This window comes from Apteryx rowi, unplaced genomic scaffold (assembly GCF_003343035.1).
Source record: "Apteryx rowi isolate R43461 unplaced genomic scaffold, aptRow1 scaffold_5, whole genome shotgun sequence".
Taxonomy (NCBI): domain Eukaryota; kingdom Metazoa; phylum Chordata; class Aves; order Apterygiformes; family Apterygidae; genus Apteryx; species Apteryx rowi.
The window spans coordinates 6014854-6040345 of record NW_020450760.1 but is presented as its reverse complement, the minus strand read 5'-3'; the positions used below and the strand labels follow the sequence as shown (position 1 = coordinate 6040345).

Sequence of the window (25492 nt, the reverse complement as noted above, 5' to 3'; positions counted from 1 at the left end):
TCCAGCTGACACATAAAAAATGGCCATTTCTGTAACTTTAACTGTTCAGTAACAGATAGCAAAATTTGATTTAAAGTAATTATTTTGGATATTGGTGGCAGCATGATGCTCAAGGCAGGATAATTTACYTAGTCCCAACTAAAGCAAGTATTGATTTTTGCATATCATACCCCACTGTTACATCTGTCATTGAAATGAAAATATAGTCCCTGAATGAGCAAAGTCCACGTGGAAAATTTAAAAACAGATTTCAGTTTCAGTGTCTGTTTATGCAAACTTTTAAAAAATTAACTGACAAATTTCATTTTCACTACAATTTCATTCACAAGCTTCCTAACTAAAATTAATTAACAGCATAGCTAAGTGAACTACCTTAACATCACCTGCACATCATTTCTTGCATTAAAAAAAAAAAGTAATAAGAATGTGCTGTAGTAAAGAAGACAGTTTGGTTTTTTTAAAATCATTAGACAGAAGTTCAGAAATAATCAACAATGCAACCCAAAACAGACAAGCTTTTCTTAAGGAACACCTGCTTGATTTTTAGTAAGTTATGGCCACTTTCATTTCAAGCTGAAGATAAAATATATTTAAGTGTTTCTTTCATGCTTCTTTGAAATYAGCTATTTGATAAAATCAACAGACTAGTTTATTAACAGGAAGTTCCTAATGCTTGATAATGCCAAATGTACCAGCATTTCTCTAGGATGTTTTAGCAATAATTCAAAGAGTTATGAGATTTCTAGCCCCAGCTATAGACCATCACCCCATGGACTAAAAATGAAATTTATGTGAGAGATGGTAAAACGTCTGGATTGTCAATTGGCACAAAAAGCACATCTTAGTTAAATCACTGTCTGTATTTTGGACTGGAATTGTGTATTTTATTTACAAATAAACTGTGGCTAGCAAAGCAGAACAAGCCATTGAAGAGTTATGGAGAACTGAAAGCTTTTTAAAAGCAAAGACTAGCTCCTGTCCCAAATGCGCTATTTTATTTTTAGAAAGGTATAACAGTAAGTCTCTTTGAAATTAAATCTTGGCACAATAGAAAACTACAATAATCAGGTTGTTTTATTCTGCAATAAACATTTATTTGCACAGTACATCTACCTAACAGTCTTCTCATGTGCCCTCTGGTGGTTCCACAATCTAAGCATGGTCTTCATAATTGCAAAATGGAAAAAAACAAAAAAACAAAAAACACCTCACAAACAGAAAACACCAAATCATTTTCAAACACTTAAAGAATAAGTTATTGACTGCTGTGATCAGTGATATTTCTTAAACATTCACTTTAACTCTCAGCATACAGTAAGTATAAACAGTAAATAATTTGAATAGCTTCTCATTAAGATTGGTCATTGTGAAGCTATTGCTGACGGACAATGACGGCGTCTATGTCAGTATTTTTTTTTTTGATGAGGAGTAGCTCTCAATCATTCCCATGCCCTAGCTGACAGCTGACAGAATTTTCTCAAGACAATTATAATCCTCATTCTGCCAAAGCACTATGAAAATATCAACTCCTGTTTCAATTCACCTTCTACAAAGGTGAATTCACTGTTGACTGAAAGGCAGACACAGAAAGGGTCTTCTGCATACACACATTACACCAAAAATACTATTTATAATTCAGTTTAAACTCTGAGAGAAATTTCAGAGCATGCTCTCATGAGTTCATCTGGTAAGAACAAAAAGCAAAAAGGCTGCTTCTCTGCTCTTCTATTAATACATACACATTCGTTACTGCATGATGTTCAGTAAGTTTCTTTACTTTGGGTTCTATTCAGGATCAGTTTTCCTCTCATTTTCTGTAAGTTACAGTGAAGTTTTACAAAGAAAGGAAACAAAGATGTAGAATTATTCTTTCGACTGAAAATATAACAAAATATTTGGAGGGAGGGGAAGGTAGGGGAAAGAGAATACAGACCACAGTCTTTGGAATATATTGATACATGGAGACAATTATTCCTCAACATAGTTAAATGAAATCTTACCATTTCATCTTTCTCCCATTTATCAGTGTTGCTCTTGTCCTGGTTTACTATGTAACCAGGTGGAAGCCAATTGACAGGGGGGTCAAAAATTGATACCACCATACGACTAGGCAGTCCTTTCTTTTTCCCAAGGCGATACAAATTACAGTTGCTGACCTTCAAGAAAAACATTCTGATAAACTTCTGGACATACATTTATATAAAAATATTGGTTAAAATACAAAGAACCAAGTCAATTTGATGTGATCTTGTCCCATTATATATTTCCTCTAGTTCTCAAAAAGGTTACTTTTCAGCTTTCTTAATATACTACAACCAATCCACAGCAAACGTATAGGGTTTTTTTTTGTTTGTTTCTTTTTGTTTTTTTGGGGGTTTTTTTAGAGCCAGGTATATAAAATGTGACAATTTCAGTTAAAGAAATCTGATGGATTAAATTCTCTTTGTAAAACAAAATTATTGCTAACTTCAGAATAATAGTAAATACAGTCTAAGTGTCATTAATTACAGCATTAATAATCAACATTCAGACTAGATCTGGAATAAGAAATGATTCCTATTATGGTAAATTGACCTGAACCTTGGCAGCAGAAAGCATTAGAACAGTTCTGTACAGCAAATCCTATTTTAATCAAGTCATAATCCAGATGTTATTTTGATACCCTCTCAAATTCTTTTGAATATTTTAAAGGGAAGGGAAAAAGCACTCACATACACACACATTCTTCCTTTCCTGTTGAACTATCAACTTCTGATCTTCATTTTAAACACACTTTTCGTGTTTCTTTAAGTCTTGAAATTTGAACTTGAATATTTAATGAATTTTATATGAACTGTGCAAGTTATTTAGCCTTTCTTATTTTCCTCGATTAAAGAACTATTCAATCATTTAATTCTCAGGGTGATGCATTTTATTAGAAAAAGGCAGTCAAATCCTTAGCATTTGATTCAAGTCATTACATTATGTGGAATAAAACTTTCATATGATTGATTAGTCCATAATTTTAAAAAGCAGTTGAAGAAGAGACTCTGCTCACTACTATTTATGTTTTCATTAAAATACTTTTAACAGTTTTGATGTAACAATTTTGAAAGGTACTTTTTATTTTGTTTGTTAATGCTCCTGTAGGATGATGCAAAAGCTTTCATGGAAGCTAATTTATTAAGGAAACAACTGAAAGGTCAGTAAAGCTACAACCTAAGGCTCTGTATGGCTAACTCTCAATCCTTCATTCAAGGGTTCCTGTATGTCCTCACTAACCCAGAACTTTTGGTTCTGTTTACTTCTATCTCTCCTTAGGCTGGTAATCAGCTGGTTTAGATTTAGAAATGAACAGTAAAAAAGAGTTTCATCAATGACAGTTTATGTAACATTAACCCTGTCATCCTGTATTTTTACTCCTAACATGCATGCTATCAAATGTATAATCAGTAAGGCTGCGGACCTAAATCACCTTGGGGCCATTCAATCTTCACGTAATTTTTTTATACAGCCAGCATTTTACCCAGTATCACTGGATCATTACTACTTACTTTTTTGCTTCTCATATATGACAGCCGTCCCTCATGAGCATCAGGATAAGTGCAAAACAAGTATGTAGTGATGGCATGCTTTAAAAACGAATCACCAAGCATTTCAAGCCGCTCCAGATTAAAACCATCACTAGCGTTTGAAAGAGTCAAAGCTTGAAGAATGAGACCAGGATTGGGGCCGAGAGTTTTTGAGGAGTACCCGCTGGAAGGGCTCTTTTCAAAATCCACTCTGTCTATCAAAAGATTAAGAGCTTCTGAAGTACTGGTGGTCACTGCCATTTTGGGGCATCCATCTGAGGTAGATCTGTTAGCATTTCCATCAAGGTATTTATTACTCAGTAGAGTACATTCATTGCTGGGCTTGGGCTGGTTCTCACTGCTGTATAAATTCTGAATGGGACATGAGGTAGTTGGTTGTACAGGTATTTCCTGCCTGCAGTAATTCAGCTGATTTCCTTGGCAAAAATCTCTGTTAACTAAATCACAATTGCCATTGGCAAGATTTTTATTATAAGAAACACCATTAATTGCTGCAAGTTCTGCTGAGACATCAATTTGGAGTTTACTGGGTGACTCATTGAGCAATGTTCTGTAATTCACAGACATTTGGTCATGCTTTTCTGCAGAAGAGGTTCTATTAGCACCTTGATGTGCAGCATTTTGAGGGACTACAATTGTGCTGTGCTTACAGTAATTTTCATTCTCTACCAAAGAGGAGCTAGGAATAGAGATGAAGGATTTGCTGTCAATAGACTTTTTCCATCCAAAGTCCAGGTTAGGATATCTGTAAAGATATATATTGATTTTGTTAAAAGAAAATATGACAAGAGAAGAAAGCTGTTATGCACATACATGTTTTTAAAAAAAGTAATGTTCTTCTGAAAAGAACAGTGACTGCAGCATCTTCATAGTTAATTGAATAACCTTATTATTCACATCAAGTCTTTTCTAACTATATCCTTCACTGAAAGCTGACATGGGTCAAACAAAGGGTATCAATTTTAAATTCATGCAATAGTGGTATATTTTCACCTTGTTTTTCAATAAAGTAAGATATCAAAAGTGAGATATTAGCAAAATACATACCTGAAATCTGCAGGAAGTGATTTAACCCCTACACCGGCATCAGTGGCTGTTTGAGCTCTTAGTTCCTCTGCTGTCAATAGGCAGTGCAGGCGATAAAGTATGCTGGGGAGGCAAACTGCTTTTCTCCACAGTGATGCTGGAATAGGATGGATAGCACAGAGCTCTGGAACCAGTATCTGGGGTGGGGTTGGGGAAGGGTGAGAAAAGAATTTTACTTTTGAAGGTAGACTTCAGAACACTGTTAGAGAGAAACAACTTGAATCAAGTACTTCTATTTCACCTGCTTATTCTGCAGACTTTCCCACTTTGCTTTCCTCTTCTCAGCACTGCTTAGTGGAAGTGCTTTCCCCTTCTGGTTCAAATGGCGAGGAGTCAAAAGATTAAGTCTAAGAACAAGTGAAAATACTTTAATATAAATACATAAAAAAATATGAATAGCCTAAATTTTCCAAAATGATGGTTTATTCTGAGTATTCATCCTTAATGCACTGTAAGGTGACAGCACAGCTACCTCCAGAAAAAAATGGACTCTTACCTTACAGTTGTTGACACAAGCTAAGCACCTCCTCTAAAAATCAGTAATTATTTTGGAAAACACAAGCCTTCAGCTTTATCACATTATACCAAAACAAAGAAAACGGTGATTTATTGTCAAACTACAAGTGTCAAGCAAGTAAGATTGTTACCTTGAAGATGTGTGGTCCACATCCAGCAGTGGCTGGTTGAGATTGGTCAGGTCAAGATTATACTTTGTTTTATAATATTCAGCAAAAGTTTCATATTCAGGGGAAGGGAATTTACTGAGTGGAGTAAGATCAGTGTATACATCAGCTACGTAGAATCGATGAGGCTGATCAAAATTTCGATACCTAAACAAAAACATAGTTTGGCATATGTTATATCCTTAAGAGTAAAGCCTGTACCAGCTTCCTGATGCTGCAATGTAGTCAAGATGCTAAACCACCAAATAATTCACCTGATTTTTTTGTAGAAACCAATTTGTTTAACTAAATCAAATACTAAGTGAAATGCATGTTGTAAGATAAGGAAGAATAAAGTCAAGCTATACTCTATGCAATGTCTTGTGGAGAGATATTTTAATAAAATAGAAGACTCATGTCTTCAAAATCTAATATATAATCAAGTTCTGGACAACCACCTCAGAGTAATGCTGCAAATGATAATATCTAACAGTTAAACTTAATTTTTAAAGTCTGGCCTCCTCAAATACTAGAATCAGTAGAAATGGAGTTCTACCTTACACTAAAACTGCACTACCTCACATCTAAACTGGCATTTTAACTAAGTCATCCTTCAAATAAAGTTAAAATAGAAAACCCCAAATACCTAATAAGGTAAATTTACAAGCCTTCTAAGGAGGCTAAGACAATGTAGTTCTTTAAGAGAATGCAGAATTTGGGBGGGAGGGGGGGTGGAGGCAAATTGCTGCAACACCTTTATCATTGTTAATGATGCTAATTGGGTACTACAGTGAAAAACATGAACAGGAAAAAAAAATCAGGAAATCAACATTAAAAAAAAAGCAACCTGATAAAGTTTGATGGCAAGACTATATGACAGAAGAGATCCTGACATTAGAAGTTCAGACTTTCAAAAAGAGTCCTTCCATACCTTATTTCCTAGGTATCCTCATCATATTAACACAAAGACCTATTGCTATTTGCTTATCTGTACAAAGTGTATATTGTATTAATTGTGTGTGTCAAGGCTTCTGTTAATCTTGGTGGTTCTGAAGAAGTTTCCCTTCTCTCTCCYTTCATACATAGCCTGGCTTCTGGGTTGCTGCTTGAACTAGTAACTGTTCTTCTAAAGCACTAGAACAGTCACAAGTAGAAACATAATATATGGAGATGTCCAGTATGTGTAGCAAGACTGAAATTTCTCAAGTACTTTGTAGGTATAATTTGTTGACTGTTACACTAAACTACTTATTAGATCTGGGTTCAAGAAGGAATTTTGTCCTACATGAAATCACTAGGGTCTTTGTTGTTGTTATCATATCTCTCATAATATAGGTACGGACTACTGACTAGGATTATTTCAGAACCTCAAACAAGCCTTCCATTATTGGAAGAACCTAGGAACCTGGCAATACCCATGATCTTGTTTTCCTTCCTGCAGCACACTATAGTTTTGGCTTTTGGCACTTTGCTGTATGTCTAAATTTTGCTGCAGACTCTTAGCATTTTGTAGCATCTAGTGAATGGGAACATGCAGACCGAGTGTTCTGCAAACCATCCTGGTTTAAAAACCTATTTCACAATTGTCCTTAACTGGGGGGAAGCTACAGTTGACCAAAATAACATAGACCATTTTGTGTAAAGTACCTTAGAGGATACACTCAGTGTTCGATTTGCATATTATTTTTTAATTTGATCTGCTGCATCTATCATTTTCAGCTTCTCTTTAGATTTCTAAATAGACATTTCTAAATAAAATTAAAACACTATTAATGATTTTTTTTTAGCATTCCTGAAAAGATGAGACCAAGAAAACCATATCCCCAGACTGTCTGAACATCTAAGCTCTGAAAACCAGTCTGGTTAAAGGAGCTTTTGGGAAGTCCTTTTATCTTATTCACAGTCATGTCTATCCCGAAAAATCTCCAAATAAGATCAGAATTCAGGTAGAATTGTACCAATGTACAGACATCACATTATGCTTCTCCTCTGAGGAGCTTATAAGAAGTGAGAGAGAACAGGATAAGCCGGTATTTCCACTGTTGCTATGTTGACTGAATACAGAAGTACTTGAAAACTTGATGAGACTTCTTAATGTACAAAACAAGGTCAAAACTCCCCCATGCCTGAACATTATCAGATAGCAACTAATGAATTTTCGTGCAAGATGTGTACTCAGCAGCCCTCTCCCTCCCTCCCTCCTTCCCAATAAAGAGGGTGGGGGGGAGGAGAGGGGGTGGGGAGGTAGGCAAGGAGGGGAGAAAAATACTGCTGTAACCAGATCTTCAGATGCCATAGTTCCACCAAGTTCAGGAATTGTGCTAATTTACACCACCTATGAGCTGCTTCCATGGTGTCAACTCTGACCATATGAAGTAGTACTTATACAGCGATGGTCCCTCACTACTTTGTACACTAGCATTTTTACCACTTCAGTCAGCTGCAGAGGTGCAGTGATAGGAAGACATTTGGCGGGGGGGGAACCACAGATGAGACCAAAACAAAGTACTAATATTTATTCTCCAAGTATATTCTAGAACTATTATTGTTTACAGTGTAGTGGGCGCAGGCACAAGTCAATCAATCCATTTCTTTTTTTTCAAATTATGTCAAACAATATAGAGAATAATTAAGTCTCCATAAAGCCTACCAATTCTGGAGAGCCTTTGCATATCCACTATGTAAAATTCTTCAAGTCTTTTCTCTAAATACCATTTAACAGAAAGATTCTTTTAGTCTTAAGTCTTAAATGATCTTTTTTCACTTGTTATTTTTTTCAGCCACCAAATAGCATGCCTTCCTTTGGCAAGTCTTTGCTGTGAATAACCAGTAACCAGAGAACAGGACACCCACTCAACCTGTTAAGTCAAAATTAGTTTCAGTAAGCCAGTTGGTGGTGGTGAAGTTGCATAACTTTTTACCAGACTACTGTGCAAGTTTTGTGAACTCTAATATTCCTAATAAAAAGGGAAGGAAGCTTGTGAGGCCTAAACATTGTGGCTAAAACACACTATATAAAATTATATCTATTGATAAAAAAAACTTACCACAAACCTGAAGACACACGTTGGTATCTTAGCTAATTTAAGAATGTTTCTTACAAGCAAATCTTCTGTTGCAAACACTGACATCCCATTATGACAAGTATTTATATAAATATAATTTGTACATACTTAAGGTCATACTATACACAGTACTCACCTTGGAATGATAACTGCATCCTGGTAATCTTCTAATTTGAAAATAAAAGGCATTTCTTTTGTATATTGTGTACTGGGAATGCCTGTACGTGCTTCAGATTTTTCAATGTCTTCCATAAACTTAAAGTCAATGTCCAAAGTGCTGGAGTCATCAACTTAAAAATAAAGTGCATAATTCAGTTATTCAGGGAAGTGTTTTCCAGGCTGAAATTTTCTGGAAAGTTGCAAATTACAGTATTTTTTTCTTATTCTGTATACATATTTGATTGTTTTCATTTCACTTGTTTCATTCATCCCCCCAAAATGTCAAAAGAAACTCTTCTTGCCCACATATGTATGATTTTGTATTCTTGTTCAGTCAGCTGAAGTCTACTATAAATCATCTCACATCAGTAAATTAAAACTAATTTGGAATTGTGAAGAAGAAATAAATTAAAACTAACATAAATCTTCATCCTGTTGCATATGGTATCATTTCTATAGCTAATACCTGAAATTTAACATAAATAAGGAAACTCAAAGTAAATATTGAAAAACTCTGTTCTTACCAACATTAAGAGGTAGAACACAATAGGCTGAATCAGCTTCTGTGGGTTTGAACTCTAGTGCAGGTTTCTCAAGACGAAGAATATGTGAAAAAATGTACTGGTGGAGTCGTGTTATCAACTCAAGCATTTGCAGAGACAAAGTAAAACCAGATTTCTTTAGCTCAATAGATATTGTAACCTCTCCAGAGCGAGTATACACAGGAAAGTGAGGAATCTAAGCAAGAAAAAACAAAAGAAATCAAAAGAGAAAATTCCAGAACTGGATTCCTCTACAGAGTACTGAATGTTTAGTTCAGACACTGTATATGAAAATCTAGGTATGCAAAGACCAATGCTGCCATTGTGCTATCAAAATGGTCCTGAAATCAATTTAAATATTAGAAAATAAAGCAATCTGTTAGCCATTTGAAACATATGACATGCTTGCTCTAACTCATGCCTCTTAGAAGGCTGGAGAGCAGACTATACACCAAATCTGCTAAGGTCCCAACCTCTTGAAAGAGTAAGACGTTACTCCAAGGGTACCATTCCACAAGAGTTTAAGTTCCTTAAGTTGGCATTCTCCTGCCACACTTTCCTGTGCTCACCTTTGTGTCACAGGTAGTGCTTGCCTGACCCCAGAGCAAACCGGTCAGGAAACTATATTAGCAACAAACCAACCACCCTGCCAAAAAACTAACATTCCCCCCTCCAAGTTTTGACAGTTTAGCTGGCTAACTACCTCTCTGCACAGTCATATGGGTGACTGCCAGGTATGGGAACAAGCAGTGCTGATGCATCAGCTTACACTGTTGTATGTACAAACATGCCTGTAACTTCTAAACTCTGGAATTATTGGTCTTTGCTAAAGAAATGCAGTTATCAGAGTCACAGTTCCTAAAAGCTTTTTCAGAATATTTGACCTTTAGTGACCTTCAATTATACAGGAGATTTTGAAGGCTTAAGGAATGACTTTTTTTTCATAGCTCATTAAGAGCTTTTCTCTTTGTAGTCAAGTAAAAATGTTTTTCCCCCCCCATTACAAAAGAAGAAATGTGAGAATATTCTTGAAGTATTTTCTTCCGAAGACAACAGAAAATTTACTTTGAAAAGATTTTCCTTAGCTGAGTCTCATCTACAGAAGAAGTCTTTTTATTAAAAACTTTCCAAGATATCTAACAGCAGGTACAGAATTTCAACAACTTCTCTGTAGCAGCTCTGAAGCCTGACGGTTCTTCCCATTTTGGTTAAAGCACATGTACTGCCAATGCTTCAGGTATTTTTTAACATTGAATCCTCTTTATGCTGCAACATTCCAAGGAAATGTTCATTACAGCAAAATGATTAGGAAAAGAGTCCTCTAAGGAATGGTGGAAATAGACAGAACTGATCTTGAATGTGAAAGTTTCTCAATAACACCAGTGTAATTCTTCCAGGAAGGGGAACCAATTTCAAAATCTGCATCTTCGGGAAAATGGTGGTTGAATTTAATCACAAACTTGACTAATCCATCATTCTGATGCTCCTGGGCACTTGGTGCACTAAAATGTTATGTTTGTACGACCACAGCACTGTATGGCAAGTACCATCATGCCATTTGTGCTGGCCACTGTATCAACTAAAGACCAGGTCCCACCCTGCCCTGTTTTGTTTCATCTTCTTTTCACCTGTAATACATATTTGATTCATTTGATCTGATGAAGGAATAAAAAGTCTTCCTAAACAGACTAAAAGATTCTACGCTGAATTACACTTCTTTTATAGCTAAAACTCTTAGCCRCTATTTTCCAAATCTGGGGGAAAAAAAAAAGAAAAAAAGGCAGGATCTCTACCTCAAATAATCTAGACTTGCATACTGGTCAACCAAGGAAGTCATGACACATTTGCAAGTCTAGCATAGTTGTGCAGGACCAGGAGAGAGAAACAGAAAGAAAGAACTTCAGCTACTATATGAAATACCATGGAAATCCCAATATCAAAATGCCCCATGGTTCAGAGCCACGTAAAATATTATTCTTCAGTTGTAACTTGACTGCAAAACAGAAAGAACAGGGCAAATCTTCAATGAGCACCATTAGTGCCTCCTGTTTCTGCATCTTAATGTGACTTAGCTGCAGATCACAGAACAGGACATCTGATTTGACTGATTATCACTAGATTTCATGTGGCTACACATGGATAGTTCTGAGAATGATTTCTGTGTTTTTATTTCAAGATATAACTCTGAAAGCAGCTGAGGTGAAGTGGAAGTAGATGCATAAAGAAATTCTGGAAATCTGTCTCCCAAGCATCTATCTTGTGAAACAATCCAGTCTCAAAGATCCAGTCTGAAAACCAAATTGTCTTTCAGTATGTTGCTTCTTCTTCATTTTTTCCACTATATTATATCCAGGTAAATCTCCAAATATCACCTAATTTTGCATTGAAGTATGTGGTTTCCATCCCCTTAGGAAAGATTACTCTTGGCACTTTTGAGAAAACCCATGCATGAAAAAGAAACTGATACAGAAAACTAACAATTTTATTTACAGCTAGAGAATTTATATAAAAGATGACAAGGAAGTTGCACACAATGATATTCTAGATCTTTGCAAATCTTTAAATAGATAATGTTTATTTTGACCACCAGGTGAACGATTCTCTGGCAAAAACACCCAACTCCTTCCCTCCTCCCCCCAAAAAAACCACTTTTGAAAAGCCAATTGGTATAAAATGTTTTTGTAGTGTCTGCCAAGATAAGAAAGCATTTGCTTCCTTCATCACAACTTTGATTAAAATGTTAATTACAAAGTACTTTTCTGTAAAAAAGGTATTACCATATTTCTTATGATTCAGGTGAAGACCTGAGATCAGAAAGCAGTTTTTGTCTGGATTTGTAAGATCATGGGCACAGTCTTACCATGCTCAAGATTTTGGGGTTTTTGGAGCAACACTCTTAAGATCTCCTTCAAAACTTTTCTCCCAGATTTTCCCATGTACCAGACTAACTGAACTTTCCTGGAGACTTCTGATGCTAGGAAGTGCTAATGGAGTGTGCTGGTTTTGGTAGCAATGGCTGAGGTTATTTTCAGTACTCAGTTCTCTTATGCTTCCTCTAAAAGCTTCTCATCTTCAATAACTGGCACGCCAACCACATGCTTAGATTCATCCTGTTGTAGACTGGTCCCCAGCATAGTTACCTTGTAATTAATCAATTAGGAATTCATTACCCTTGGCACAAAAGATTTTTAAATCAAAATGGAAATTGAGAGTACTCACTTCAGGTAAGGGCACAGTTACAAGATGGTTTCATTTATACTCTGATCACATGGAACCCCTCCCAGAGATGACTATCTTTTAGGGCTTTGTGCCAGTTTTGACTAACATGGCCTACTTTTGCTGCTGCTGCTGCAGATTAGGAATGCTGAAAGAACTTATTACCATGGCTTTCATATGGATAAAGTAGTGCATTAGGCAATCTCTGTAGCTGAAACCCCGCTCCTGTCATACCTCATACAAAAAAGGAAGAACATTTTGAATTTGCCATTGCAAAAGAACATAAAATAAAATTACAAAACAAAAGCGCYGCAGAAACAGAACAGCTTGTTGCATTACTAAAGACATGAAATAGTGATCAGACTAGATATTATTACTCATTTTATGGAGGATACTTGATATAAGCAGCACTTATCACGATATGGTCATTTCCAACCCTTCAGTTTGGGGGAGCAGGGTGATGGGGAAGGGAACAGGGAGAATGACAGGTTGCAAGGCAAGCAGAATAAGGAAAGGAGCTAGACTCATCACCTGAGGTATAGGTTTGGCTGTCAATATTCCAAAACATCTTGTTGTATCTTCAGGAGGGTACAGCTTTCGCCTCCTGAAGTTGAGCTCATCGGGTAGAGGAGTAGTTAACACCATTCCTATTACATACAGGTAACAAGGCTGATCAGGTTTGGGATAACTATCCCTCAAACATTCTGGAATCTAAAATCAAAAAGAGAAAAAAAATATTAACAGGGTTAAATCAGCAAAATTTACCTAAATACTATTCCTTGAACAAGCCTTCATATGTTTATTAGGAAAGGTGTTACTAAAAAATGAGGAATAAGAAAATTAATAAAGACTTAAGTAAAAATGTTTGGTCAGTAGCCTGGTCTGTCTTGGGAGCAATGAGATCTGATTGAATAGTAGCATTAAAGGGAGCATGGTGCTCCCTGAACTTCCTGTTTGCAGAGTCAACTTCCACCACTTTATCCAGGCTGTGTTAAAAACCCAAGTGCAACAGTAGAACAGACATAACTTCACCATCAATACAACTGAAGTTTTGATGCCGATTTCCACATTTTGTCAGTAACTCTGAAGCACCCCTTTATGTCCAAGCTCTTTAGACCTCGGCAGAGAGTGTGGGAGGAACACACTCCAAAAAAAACCCCCAAAACAAATCATAACAATTCAGTTTTCACACAAATTTTGCTGAATTATAATTTACAGATTCAGTAACACAGATTCTTTTCTCCAGTAAAACTGTTTCAAAACGTCAAAAACATTTTCATACAGTGGGGACAAACACACACAGAATTCTACACGCTGTCCCTATTGCCCAGGCACTACACCACAAAGAAATTTTCTTCTAATTCTAGCTTGTAGAGTTTGAGTACTCACAACAGCCATGAGGCCAATTTAAAACATTTTTAATTCTGCAGCTCATGTTTGTCACAGTTCTTAAGAAACTGCATTTTATGTTGGGAAGGAGTTCATTACTTCATGGGTCTCAAAAATGATTCTTCTGTTTATCTAAAAAGAAGCTGCAGTACATACAGCCCTGGATTTTATACTGTGGCAAAACTGTGGCCCTGGCTTAAGGAAAAATCACTCACAAGTTTAGTAACTATATTAAGCCCAAGAGGATCTTGTAGACCTTAAACATTTGCCAAAGTTTCTTTTCCAGATGTGAGAAGTTGGGACAAAAGCAAGCGAAAAATATTCTTGAATTCGGTAGAAAAAAAAAAAAAAACAACTGAGAAAGAATGATGCATCACTTGACAAATCAACTCCTCTCAATGAGAGATACTACAATTGTGCATTTTAATAGCAGCCCCCATTCCAAAAATCACCAGTTGCTGACAAGAAGCACCAAGAAACACCTTGCAAATATTCAAACTTATCAGTCTGACATCTTGCAAGAGAAAGGTTTTCTCACTTATCCTTCCTTCTATAATATTCTTTATGATGCTACAGTATGCTTCCTAGACTTTTCTAATAACCAATTAAAGTACTGAAAAATTGGAACATGTGGAAGATGCCAAGAATGGATTTACCTAAGGGTTATCACCGTAAGTGAGGCTGCATATCAATGTACAACACAGCAGTATAAGCTACTACTGTGAGCAAACGTGACATTCCTATATGTGACCAAAGGCCACATATCTAGGCCATTCTTTGTGAAATATGCAAAGAATACCCCACAACTTACTTTGAACAAGTTACCTGTACCATTCAGAGACTCTTAGGTGGTTATGCTAACTGCAGGGGAAGAAGGGGGGGGGGGGTTCCCTAAACAGTTACAAAAAACTGACAAAGATGCTATCCTGCAGTTTCTCTTACTTTTAAGAGATTTAACACTCTCCTGTTATTAGTGACTAAAAAGTCCAATCCAAAACCTAATGTAGTTATAACGGTGTGTAACAGATACATGGATAAATTACTTAATAATGCAGAGCTATAAAAAGAATATTATGTAATCCCCTTGGAGTATTCAATGTAAAGTTTAGAATTTTTATTTAAAAATTAAAGTATTAAAAGTATATTTGATATTATAAGGTTCCAACCAAAAATTCTGAAATTCTTCATTTGACCAGTACAGTGACCAAACTAAACCAAGCACCTAAAACAAAAAATGAGTGGGTAAAGGTGCAAATTCTGCACTGAGGGCCTGGAAGATAACTTTGAACCCTGGGCACCTCAGTCAAGCTTACAACTTATTTCTCTAGAAAGCTAGTATTTTTTTCTTTGCTCTAGTATATTTACCAGAACACTGAAGTTCTTAATAGATTACTAATGCAGGACCTTATTTTTGCTGGTATAGCTGGGAGAAAAAAAAAAAAACAAACAACTATGCAACTAGGAAAATACAGTCAACAAGCTTTACAAAAAGTATACTTTCTTTTATTTCAAAGTTTGTTTCACCTTGCAGGTCTACACAACTTCTCACTCCCACACTTGTTCTTCATCTTCTTAAAAAGAAGAACCCATTTCTTTGAACAACAGGTATTAGGAAAACGTATTCCCATAAGCTCATTCAGGAAACAGTGCAAGTTTCCATACAGTTAATACTGCAAATATTTTGACTATAAATGCGAAATTGGTCTTAAGGATTACGCATCATATAAGACTAAGACTAAGCAATTTTCTCTTCTTGTTAGCATATAAAGTATTAGACTGGAGATGTGGACAGCACTAAGTGATACTAACAGCTTTAGGATAGCACTGTCTCCGTTTTGTAGAGCCCGGCCTTCCTGGAACACTGGTTTCTTCTTCATCATGTAAATCAAGCTCCTCCTCATACTTAACCGTTTCTTTCCCAACTGGCATCAAATGATCATCCAGTTCACCTGATTATTATGAAAGAGTAAACAGAGATAGCATTATGAACAATCAAATCTTGGTCCCTTCAAATATTATGCAGCAGATACAGTAGTTCAGTAAAACAACTATGTTTGTTTATTTTTTAAATACGCTTATGGCAGCAAGGCTTCCTAAGTAAGAGTTGCAATAGATTACTTTTACCTTTATTATTCTTTTTCTAAAGTTTGTTTTCAGCAAAAATACTTTCATAATTGAAATTTCTGAGAGAATTTGACTAAAATTTGAATTATACAATGAAAATATCAAAGAAAAAATCAACTCCTTGTGCCAATAAAAACCAACCAGCAACTGAAATACTTGATTAGAATGACTTACACAGTTACTGCAATAAAAAGGAAACAGTTATATTTCCGTATCATTCCAGAAAGGGCAATACTACTGTTGAATGTGCACTCTCAACCCCGAATTGAGCCACTACAGTATTATTCTTGGATACATTTATTGGTATGAATCCAATGATCAAAAGGTTTAATTCAGATAGTCTTCCAATTTTTTTTCTTAAAGATATATAAATACCTCTGTACTGCTTCAAAGAATCCATAATAATATGGAATACTCTTAAAAACAATCTACAATAAAGAATATGCTCCAGTATTTTCATTAGAGACAAGACAGCTGAAATAATCCTGAAATGTTCTATTTTTGGACCACAACATACGATCATATAGAGAACATAAAATTCATAAAATTCTAAAAAAATTCAGCCCAAAGTTTATTCTTTGTTACAACTCACTTCAAAAAAAGGTTATTTTTTGGCTGCAATATAGAGTTCCCAATCTATAACCACAACCTGCTAGAGAAAAAGATCTTTTTCCCCTTTATGTTAAGTACATTCAACATCAAAATCGGTTTTCAAATACAGTTGCATTCACTGTATAAGGCAATGTATGTTCAGTAACAGTATTTCACCAGCAAGCTAGCTAAATTATTAATTACATGATCACATGACAAAACATGGTGAAAAGAAAAAGGAGATTAGTAATTTCTAATAGCTAAAATGGAAATGTATCCATAGCTTCCATACAATATTAAGTTTCTCAATTACAAATAGTACTTGACCAAAGAGATCTTGCTTTTCAAATTCTTACCAATTTTGTGCAGTTTTTCACAGCAAATAAGAGCTACAACTCTCTCGGCCAGTCTTGCACAACTCATTGGAGGACCCTATAAACATTTAAAGTTTTGGTTGAATAGTACATTACTTACTACACATTATATAAACAGTTTAACATAAACATACATATTATATAAGCAAAACTGTCAATAAAATATTTTACAAAGATACTCTGGCTAACATTGCTTTTTCATGGAAACCACAATTACAAGTTTTTGAACTCAGCATAATATTGACCACAGAACAATAAAGCACATTCTTACAACTCATAAATGGACAAGAAATCTAAATATTTATGCCTTTAGAATAAACAGTAACTGCTGGAAAACAGACTACAACAGAAAACCAGTGATCTGAAAACAGTTACAGAGCAGCACAATGCAGGAAAAGAGAAATCATGCAATTTTCATTAGCAACACTGAAAAAAGCTAGCTCAAAAAAAAAAAAAGCACATGTACACCTATATAAACATATTCACTTATTTCCATGCTTTTCTTTCCCCAAATACCTACAACAATTGAGGCTCGAAGAGGTGAGTTGATTGGCAGGTAGAGAGTAGAGTAGAACGTATGATCAGGTAGTTCTCGGGTTTTACACTTGGGAGCTAGGTGAGTAAATGGATCACTTGGTAATCTAGCGCAGTACCTAAGTTGACAAAAGACTTTTCAAATCAATACCTGCACATTGAAATCTGAAGATATTACACAGAGTTTTGCCTTACTGTTGTAAAAACTACAGAAGATTTTGGGCTTCAGTTTCCAAACATTACTATTTAATGAAGCAGAATAATAAATAGAATCACAGAATAATTTAGTTGGAACAGACACTTGGAGTCCAACCTCCTACTCAAAGCAGGGCTAATGTCAAAGTCAGATGAGGTCGCTCAAGGCTTTGCCCAATCAAGTTTTGTATATTTTTAAGGATGGAGGCTCCATACCCTCTCAGGGAACCTGTTTCAGTGCTTAACTACTCATTAATTATAAGGAATAACATTTACTGACTGGAATTTCCCTAGTTACAACTGGCACCTGTTGCCTTCTGCCCTTTTCATTGCGCTAAGCTCCTAGCTTTGTCTTCTGTAGCTTAAACAATTATATCACCCTTAGCTATCTCTTCTCCAGGCTGAACAAACCAAGTCCCTCAGCTACTCTTCACACCTCACATGTTCTAGCCTCCTAGCCATCTTCATGGCACTCTGCTGGACTGTCTCCAGTTTGTCAGTACCCCATTTGTCCTGACAGAGCCCCAAACTGGACACCATGCGCCAGATGCGGCCTCATGAGTGCTGAGTAGAGGGGTATAATTTTCAACCTGGTGGCTATACTGGGCTAAATCAGCAAGAGCATACAGTTTTTCTTCCTTAACTGAAGATATCAGCAATGTAGTCTTGCAGTAACTGCCAGCGAGGAGACCTCCAAGTCCTTTTCTACAAAGCTGGTCTCTAGCCAGCTGGTTCCAAGCCTGTAATGATGCACAGGGCTATTCAATCCCAGGTGCCAGGCTTCAAATTTATCTTTGTTCAATCTCCAGTTTACTGTTGACTCATTTCTTCGGTTTGATATGGTTCCCCTCTGAATGGCAGCCCAGCCCTCCATCGTAGCAACTGCTCCCCCAACAAGTTTGGTGTCAAAGGCAAATCTGCTGAGGACACATTCTATGCTACTATGCAGATCAATGATGATGAAGTTAAATTGTATTGGATCCCATAATGGCCTATAGGGAATGCTACTCATATCCAGCTGCCAGCTAGACTTTGAACCACTTACCATTACACCTTTTGAGTTCAACAGTCTTGCCAGGTTTTATTTACCATGTAGTTCACCCAGCTGGTCTGCATCCCAGCAATTTGGCTATGAGGATGTTACAGGAGATTACATCAAAACCCTTACTTTAGTCAAGTAAATGATATTCATTGCTTTTCCCCTGTTCACAGAACGAAGCACTTCACCACAGGAAGCAACTGGGTTGGTCAGGCAAAAATTGCCCATAATGAAATGGCTGGCTGCTTGCAACCACCTTCTTGTCCTTTACAGGCCTGGAAACAGCTTCCATGAGGACTTGGTCCATAATACTCCAAGGGAATGAGGTAAAGTTGACCACACTGTAGCTTCCTGGATCCTCTTCCTTTCCTTTTTTTGAAGACATGCAACACATTTACCTTCTCCTGTCACTCAGGACCTCTAATTGCCGTGACCTTATAAATATGACATTGGCCAGCTCCCTCGGAAGCATCCCATCCAGTCTCATGGACTTGTATATATTCAGTTTACTTACTGTATTTTTATTTTGTTTTCAAACAAGACAACAATTTGCTATTACAAATGTGAATATTAGAATTGGAGGATTTTATTTCAGTGTAACAAGCCGTATAACTTTTTTTTTTTTTTCTTTTTTTAAAGCTAGCTTGGCACGAGCAACAAAATCTTACTACCTATTTTGAAGTTGAATGTTTTCAGGACAGCTTTCAACCAAACAGGAATCCGTATCACTAAATTTATCATCAGAACTAGAACCTTTGTAGGATAAAGACACACAATACAGACTATCCCTTTCAAATCCTTGTGACAATTCTCTTGAGGACAGAAGATTCTGTCAAGATTTCTAAGAGGAAGCATATACAGTACCCCAACCTGTTGTGAGACAGACTAAGAAACTTCTTATTCAAAGACAAGAAGTAAAAGGAAAAAGTGAACATGCCTCCTACCTATTTATGTGTCCAATAGCAGTGTTAATTGTAACTCTTGGACTGTTCTCGTCTGGCCTCAAAACATAGGGTGGAAATACATCATCATCATCAACAATGGGTTCAGTTTCAGTTTCACTGGTATCGACAGATTTTGAGCATTTGTTTCTCAGGATCTTAACGTTTTAAGAATAGAACATAATGAGAAGGGTTTTTTTCCCTCTTAAAAACAAACAAAAAACTATGATAAAAATAAAGAAAAACAGGCACATTCCTTCAGCTTCATACCTTCTCAATTGCTTTATATGTCTTAAGATCTTCCTCAAAACTTTTGATTTTGTCTGTATCTGCTAACATGATGTAATTGGAAATTGGTGCTCTAGCTCTTCCTTTTGACTGCACATAGGAACGGTATTCTGTGGGCAAATCAAAACGCACCACCAAGTTGCATTTTGGTATGTCAACACCCTCTTCTACAATACTAGTAGCAATAAGTAAGTTGGTCTCATGTGCTCGAAATTTTCTAAGAACCTGCAAAAGTAACCAAGAGAGATTAATCTGGCTCCTGTTTGCATCATGCACTCGATTAACAGCTAGTAAAAACAGAAGAATGGATCAGTCATTCTAAAAACTTGCCTAAATATGCAGTTATAAATGCACTGATTTTCTGTAAAGTATTACTGTATTAACCCAACGGAGAAAAGTTACATGGTTGATGATCTGACAAGACTCAAGCACGATTTTACAAGCAGTTTTAATCTCTATCCATTAGTGCAATGCGACACAATAATTTCTCTAACCATGTTATTTTTACGAAGAACATCTGTATCATAAGTATGCATATTTGTTAAACCAAGGGTACTCCCTGAACTTCCAATGACTGTGCCCAGACTTTGCCTGTAAACAAAGGTTCTGAAGGTAGTGCTAGTTTCAATTATTTTTTTTACTGAAGTTACCTCTTCCTGTTTTCTGAATTCTACTTCCATCTGCTTGTTACGAGGCTGATTCTTGCCAATGCCATGTCCAGTTATAAAATTGCTGCTGATATAAGCCAGTTCTGGATCTTGTTTGCCAGCTTCTTTTATCAACCTAAAAATATTTATTCAAGTCACACAACACAGAAAATGAAAAATAATCTTCTGCTTGTAAGATATACATTAAAAAAAAATGGAAGCATGGCAGTTAAATATTTTGCCAATATGTAAATAAACTGGTCTGCGTGTTTTCTAAAGACATTAGTTTCTAGTGAAAACTTCTGTAAGGATAATAAAAGATAGAATGCATACATATGCAGTATGTGTGCGCATGCATCACAAACATTTTAGACCTATCATGCAAAAAAAACCAAAAAACCACTGTTAAAAGCAAAAGTATCTTTAAACCAAGACATTACTCTAAGGTTTCCAGTTGTTCAACACCCTATTCAAGACATCTGCAAGTTAACCTCATTTTCTGTAAATGCTGGCTGAGTGACTTTAGCAGAAAGATCTTTTAATTGTGCCCTCAAAAAATACGCTTCTCCAGTATGAAGTGTTAAATTTTTAGGTTAAGAAGAATAAATTATGTTTTAAAATGCACATTCTGTTCAGGTATATTAATGACAAAAATATTGTTGAGCTGTTTTTCTAAAAAGTGATCACAGCCCACTTAGTAAGATACTTTTTAAATTATTTTTAAATAACTTTTTTTTATTTACTTATTTTTACTTAATTAACTTTTTTTTTTTTTTAAACTAACACAAACGTATCTACAACTGGTGGATTTAATCAAAGTTTTTAACAAGGAACACTAAACAGAGAGGTTAGGATCATTCATGCTCTCACTCTATTCCCCTGCATCTTTCTTTAGGTTATAGGAGCAGAAAAGGCTAGCTTCTGCAGTGCTTTGATTTCACAGACAAGCTAGAAGATTGCTTACATAAACAGTGCACTGAACCTAGAATTTGGCATTGATGGATTTTAAAGCATAATTACCTTGTGYGACCAAAGTAATTGCTTATGTTGTAGCATCCTTAGTTGATCTGTTTCCAGCATGGACAGAATCTGGGATTTCTCAATCATAACAGGTTTATGAGCAGCAGAGCCAATATGAATCAAGGGGTCACATATTAAAAAAAAAAAAAAACCTTGCATCTCCTACACATCTCTCAACAGTCATCCCAAAACCACTTTTCCATTTGCCCCTGGCATATTCATCTTGCTATCACCAGGTCCTCCTCATATCCACAGGACAGCCTGCCATCATATACCTCTGACAGTAATTCAGACTCCTCCCCATTACGTCTCCCAGTGCTGTGCCGCACAGAAGACGATGGCACTGTGATAGCTGCTGCCAAACAGAATGGAAAATGTCAAGTTCTCCCCTTCCTCCATTGGAACACTACTGAAGTCTCTCCCTTTTACCTGGTCACAGATTTTTACCACATTCATGGGAACCTAAAACACCTTAAAGACTTCTACCCTCTCCCTTGAAATCTATTGAAACTGGAATGGACAGAGGGAACCAGCAAGAGAATGTGGCAGTGGCAAATAGTTTAGTATCCTTAGGAAAAGGGACTAAAAGGATCCTCTGGTATTAAAATCTGCAAGGTTTGTTAGTTCAAAGGCTTAACAGATTCACATTTTGGTATGCAGTCTAGGCACTCAGAGAGAGACATACTAAGTAAGCATGGGTTATAACTGGACAAAATTCCTAAGTTCTATTTTCTCTTTCCACATGACATTTCTGTCAAGTCACACAGCTCCAATTTGGGTATTTACTAAAGACTTCAAATAGTCTTACCATATCTCACTACAGAAGCGGACAACAATTAAAAGCATCTAAATAAACACTTTCCTGTGTGCAGCGCTGGCAAGTTCTTGAGAAAAATTTAAGATTTCTACTTTGTAGTTAAAAAGGAAGTAATATTAATGGTAGTTCCTAGGCCTTGTTTTTCAAATACATACAAAAACTTGCACTTTCAGACATTTCTCTAAGGGTGGTTTGCATGACTGAAATGAGGAATTAGGAAAAGTCTTCTGTTCTAAAAAGCAGTTTACAGAAACTAGAACTCCGTCGTATAGACCAAACAAAAGAATTATGAAGATTGTCCAGGAAATAAGCCACTTAAAATCTTTGACTATTATTACACATATCTGATGAAGTTTTAAGCAGCTGATCTGTAGCATCTACTATATGTGCAGTGGCTGTTGCTAAAAGTCTCTAATGAAATGGATTAGCTCCAATTACYGCTTCAGAAGAAATTCCTACCCATTTCTTCCAYACAGTCCAACACATGTCACCAGTGTTGCCCTTCTTCAGTCACCATGAACTACAGACTTCATAAAGTGGGATTCTAGTCACTAGTACAAAGAAAAGAGGTGCATGATACCTCTGCTTTAACTTAGTTCTACACAGTGATCCATGCTGGATTGTGTTACACATGAAAGCTTGAGTAGTTTTCATATATTCTCTCCAAACTATCTTGTGACTTCCTTATTTGGGAGCCAGCCTTTCCACTTGTTCAGCATCTACAGCTGCAATCAGGAAAGGCCCTTGAACTAAAACCCCTCAGTTTAAATTGAGCATACAGCGAGGCTCTCCAGTGAAGGTCTTCAGCCTTGTTGAACAGCCCAGGTCTGCTGATCATCCAGGTATTTTGATACCAGGTTTGCTTAAGGTAAAGGAGCATTTTGCAAGTCTGCTGGAGAGCTAACTTTTGGAAGGGGGTAAAATGTTACATACAAGGGTTTTTTTTGCTACCCACAACTTGTTTCAAAGGTGCCTAGAACTTAAAGATGGTACCAACTGGTTACCTATTCCATTTAGAAATCATATTCTCTGTCAAGTTCAACAGCAGTTAGGATATAGTATAGGGTATAAATCACCGTTTTCAAGAACACACAATGGAAAAACAGGGTATCATTAAAAAAAAACAACCACATGACTAACAGACAAGAAAAAAGAATTAATTTCACAATTCTGTTCAGTCTCTGTAGGGTGGTGAAATGCTCCTTTCAGTTCAGCAAAAAATTCATCAGAATACGTTAATTTTTTTTTTTGAAGTTATTAACAGCACAGGTTCATTTCACTGAAAGGTTTAATTTGCACTATATAGTATGTTTATGTAAACACACATTTAAGGGTGCAAAAAGACAAAGAAAAGTGAAGAAGTCCATAGAAAACAGGCAAGTTTGCAGATCAAAGAATATATTAGGTACTCAAACAAGCTATTTGTTCAGGCAAAAGCTAACAACAAAATGGTCAGATTCAGAGGTCTCTAAGGTCAAGACCTATCTGGAATGCAGTAAACAAATCACACAGGACATTTAGCATGCTATCAAAAAAACCTATCCAGACAAAAAAAAAAGATATGCAAATAAATGAAACATGTCATTCATGGTTTGCGATAAATAGCATTTAACAATTAAAAAAGGTATATATAACTAACACAGATCCCATTGAAGAAAAAAATCTGATAAGGAACTGAGTACTGCAAAGTGTATCTTGGCATATATTCCAGGGATCGTATTTTTCTTGGTGGAGACTGTAAGAAGTGCTTAATGTTTTACTCAAAGTTTTACTGAATAGGCGTTTTATAAATACCAACTGTTAAAGCAGTACTAGTAAATCTTAAAAAGAGATATTTGTGCAACATAAATTTGATTTTCTTTAAACTTGGCTCATAAAATAATGTGATTTAGTAAGGTAAGAATAAAAATTTCCAAAATATTGCACTCGGTAGGTTAAAAAAAATTCCAGTATCCCTCACAAATATGAATTTAAAGACTGATTAAGACAAATCAGTATATGTCCATTCTACAGGTCAAGTACAACAGTTCATATATTGTCTTGAAAAGAAATCAAATTACAAACCAAGGTCCAAAAATCAGCTATTGAGTACAATTTTAAAAATACACATGGTCTTCCCACCCACCCCATATGCACACAGCCTGAATATTTCACTTTTTATTATTCTTTCTTTATGCAGATTCACTACGATCTCCTAAACCAAATTTTAAACAGAGTTCTGAAATATATGATACAATCCTCTACATAGTCACAGCATTAACATTCATGGGCCGGCTGCTGAGTATGACTGGGTTTTTTTTGTTTGTTTGTTTTAAAAAAGGAAATTTTTAAATAAGAAGATTTACCTATTTAAGACAACTGCTGTGTATCTTCTTTCCACAAAAATAATTCCACATAAAATATTAGTAAAAGGAGATGGGAAATTAGTCTCTGGCTTCTCTTTCTCCTCAATTTCTTCATCCTCATCATCATCTTCAGAATCACTCCAAGATACGTAATTATCCTGATTCCTATTGTTATACCATTCAACACTTTCAAACTGCTGCCGTTCATATGGTTTATATTTGCGCAAGATTTCAAGCAGCTTTATTACTTTTGGGGTTACAAATTTCAGGTCAAGTGAGGCAGGTGAGAAGTGCTCTTCACAGAGTGCATGTATTTTCCTTAGGAAAGTGTCTGTAAACAATAAAAATTTCCTGTGCAGCTCCTCTTGTTCATGTTTGATATACTTCTGTAGCTCTCTCACCATCATCCCAGCTACCTTATCTGCACACCAAGGTCCCAGAACAACCAATACAGCTCGACAGTCTGACAGTATCTACAAAAAAGAACTCAAATATCAGTTCAAAGAGTACATTTATTAACTATTCACTTTAGACTGGAATCTTATTTTTCATGTAGCACAATCTTCATAAGTATTATGATGACTGTTTTATTATAAAGACATTAGAAGTCAGCTTTTGTCATTCAGTAGACCTTGGGAACTTGTGCTGCTGATGAAGCAAGATGTTGAGTTTCTTGTTCCTAAATTATTACAATTAAACTTTGAACTTTGTACACTCCTGTATCTCAACAAAAGCAACTTTAATTACTATTTTGCACTTTGATGGAATTGTCATTTGAAATTTACCTCAAGATAATTATGCTAAAAAGCAGAATACCTCAAGAGGCAGCTAGATAAACATAGCAGAAAATACTATCCCCTGTCATTAACGCTGAAACTAGTAACAA

The 25492-nt window shown here is 36.0% G+C and overlaps 1 protein-coding gene across 11 annotated transcripts in view; it reads right to left on the bottom strand.

The window, feature by feature from the left end:
• DICER1 (dicer 1, ribonuclease III) overlaps positions 1 to 25492 on the bottom strand; it is a 73033-nt gene that overhangs the window by 13120 nt on the left and 34421 nt on the right. For all 11 annotated transcript variants that reach the window (XM_026079463.1, XM_026079464.1, XM_026079461.1 and 8 more), the window contains 15 exons: positions 24607 to 25079; positions 20428 to 20560; positions 19760 to 20002; positions 19493 to 19647; positions 17301 to 17433; positions 16763 to 16838; positions 15501 to 15640; positions 12834 to 13013; positions 9069 to 9282; positions 8522 to 8675; positions 5306 to 5488; positions 4900 to 5005; positions 4620 to 4795; positions 3534 to 4317; positions 2001 to 2156 (listed from right to left, as the gene is read on the bottom strand). In XM_026079463.1, coding sequence (XP_025935248.1) covers positions 2001 to 2156; positions 3534 to 4317; positions 4620 to 4795; positions 4900 to 5005; positions 5306 to 5488; positions 8522 to 8675; positions 9069 to 9282; positions 12834 to 13013; positions 15501 to 15640; positions 16763 to 16838; positions 17301 to 17433; positions 19493 to 19647; positions 19760 to 20002; positions 20428 to 20560; positions 24607 to 25079 — 3306 coding nt within the window. The remainder of the gene's footprint in view (positions 1 to 2000; positions 2157 to 3533; positions 4318 to 4619; positions 4796 to 4899; positions 5006 to 5305; positions 5489 to 8521; positions 8676 to 9068; positions 9283 to 12833; positions 13014 to 15500; positions 15641 to 16762; positions 16839 to 17300; positions 17434 to 19492; positions 19648 to 19759; positions 20003 to 20427; positions 20561 to 24606; positions 25080 to 25492) is intronic.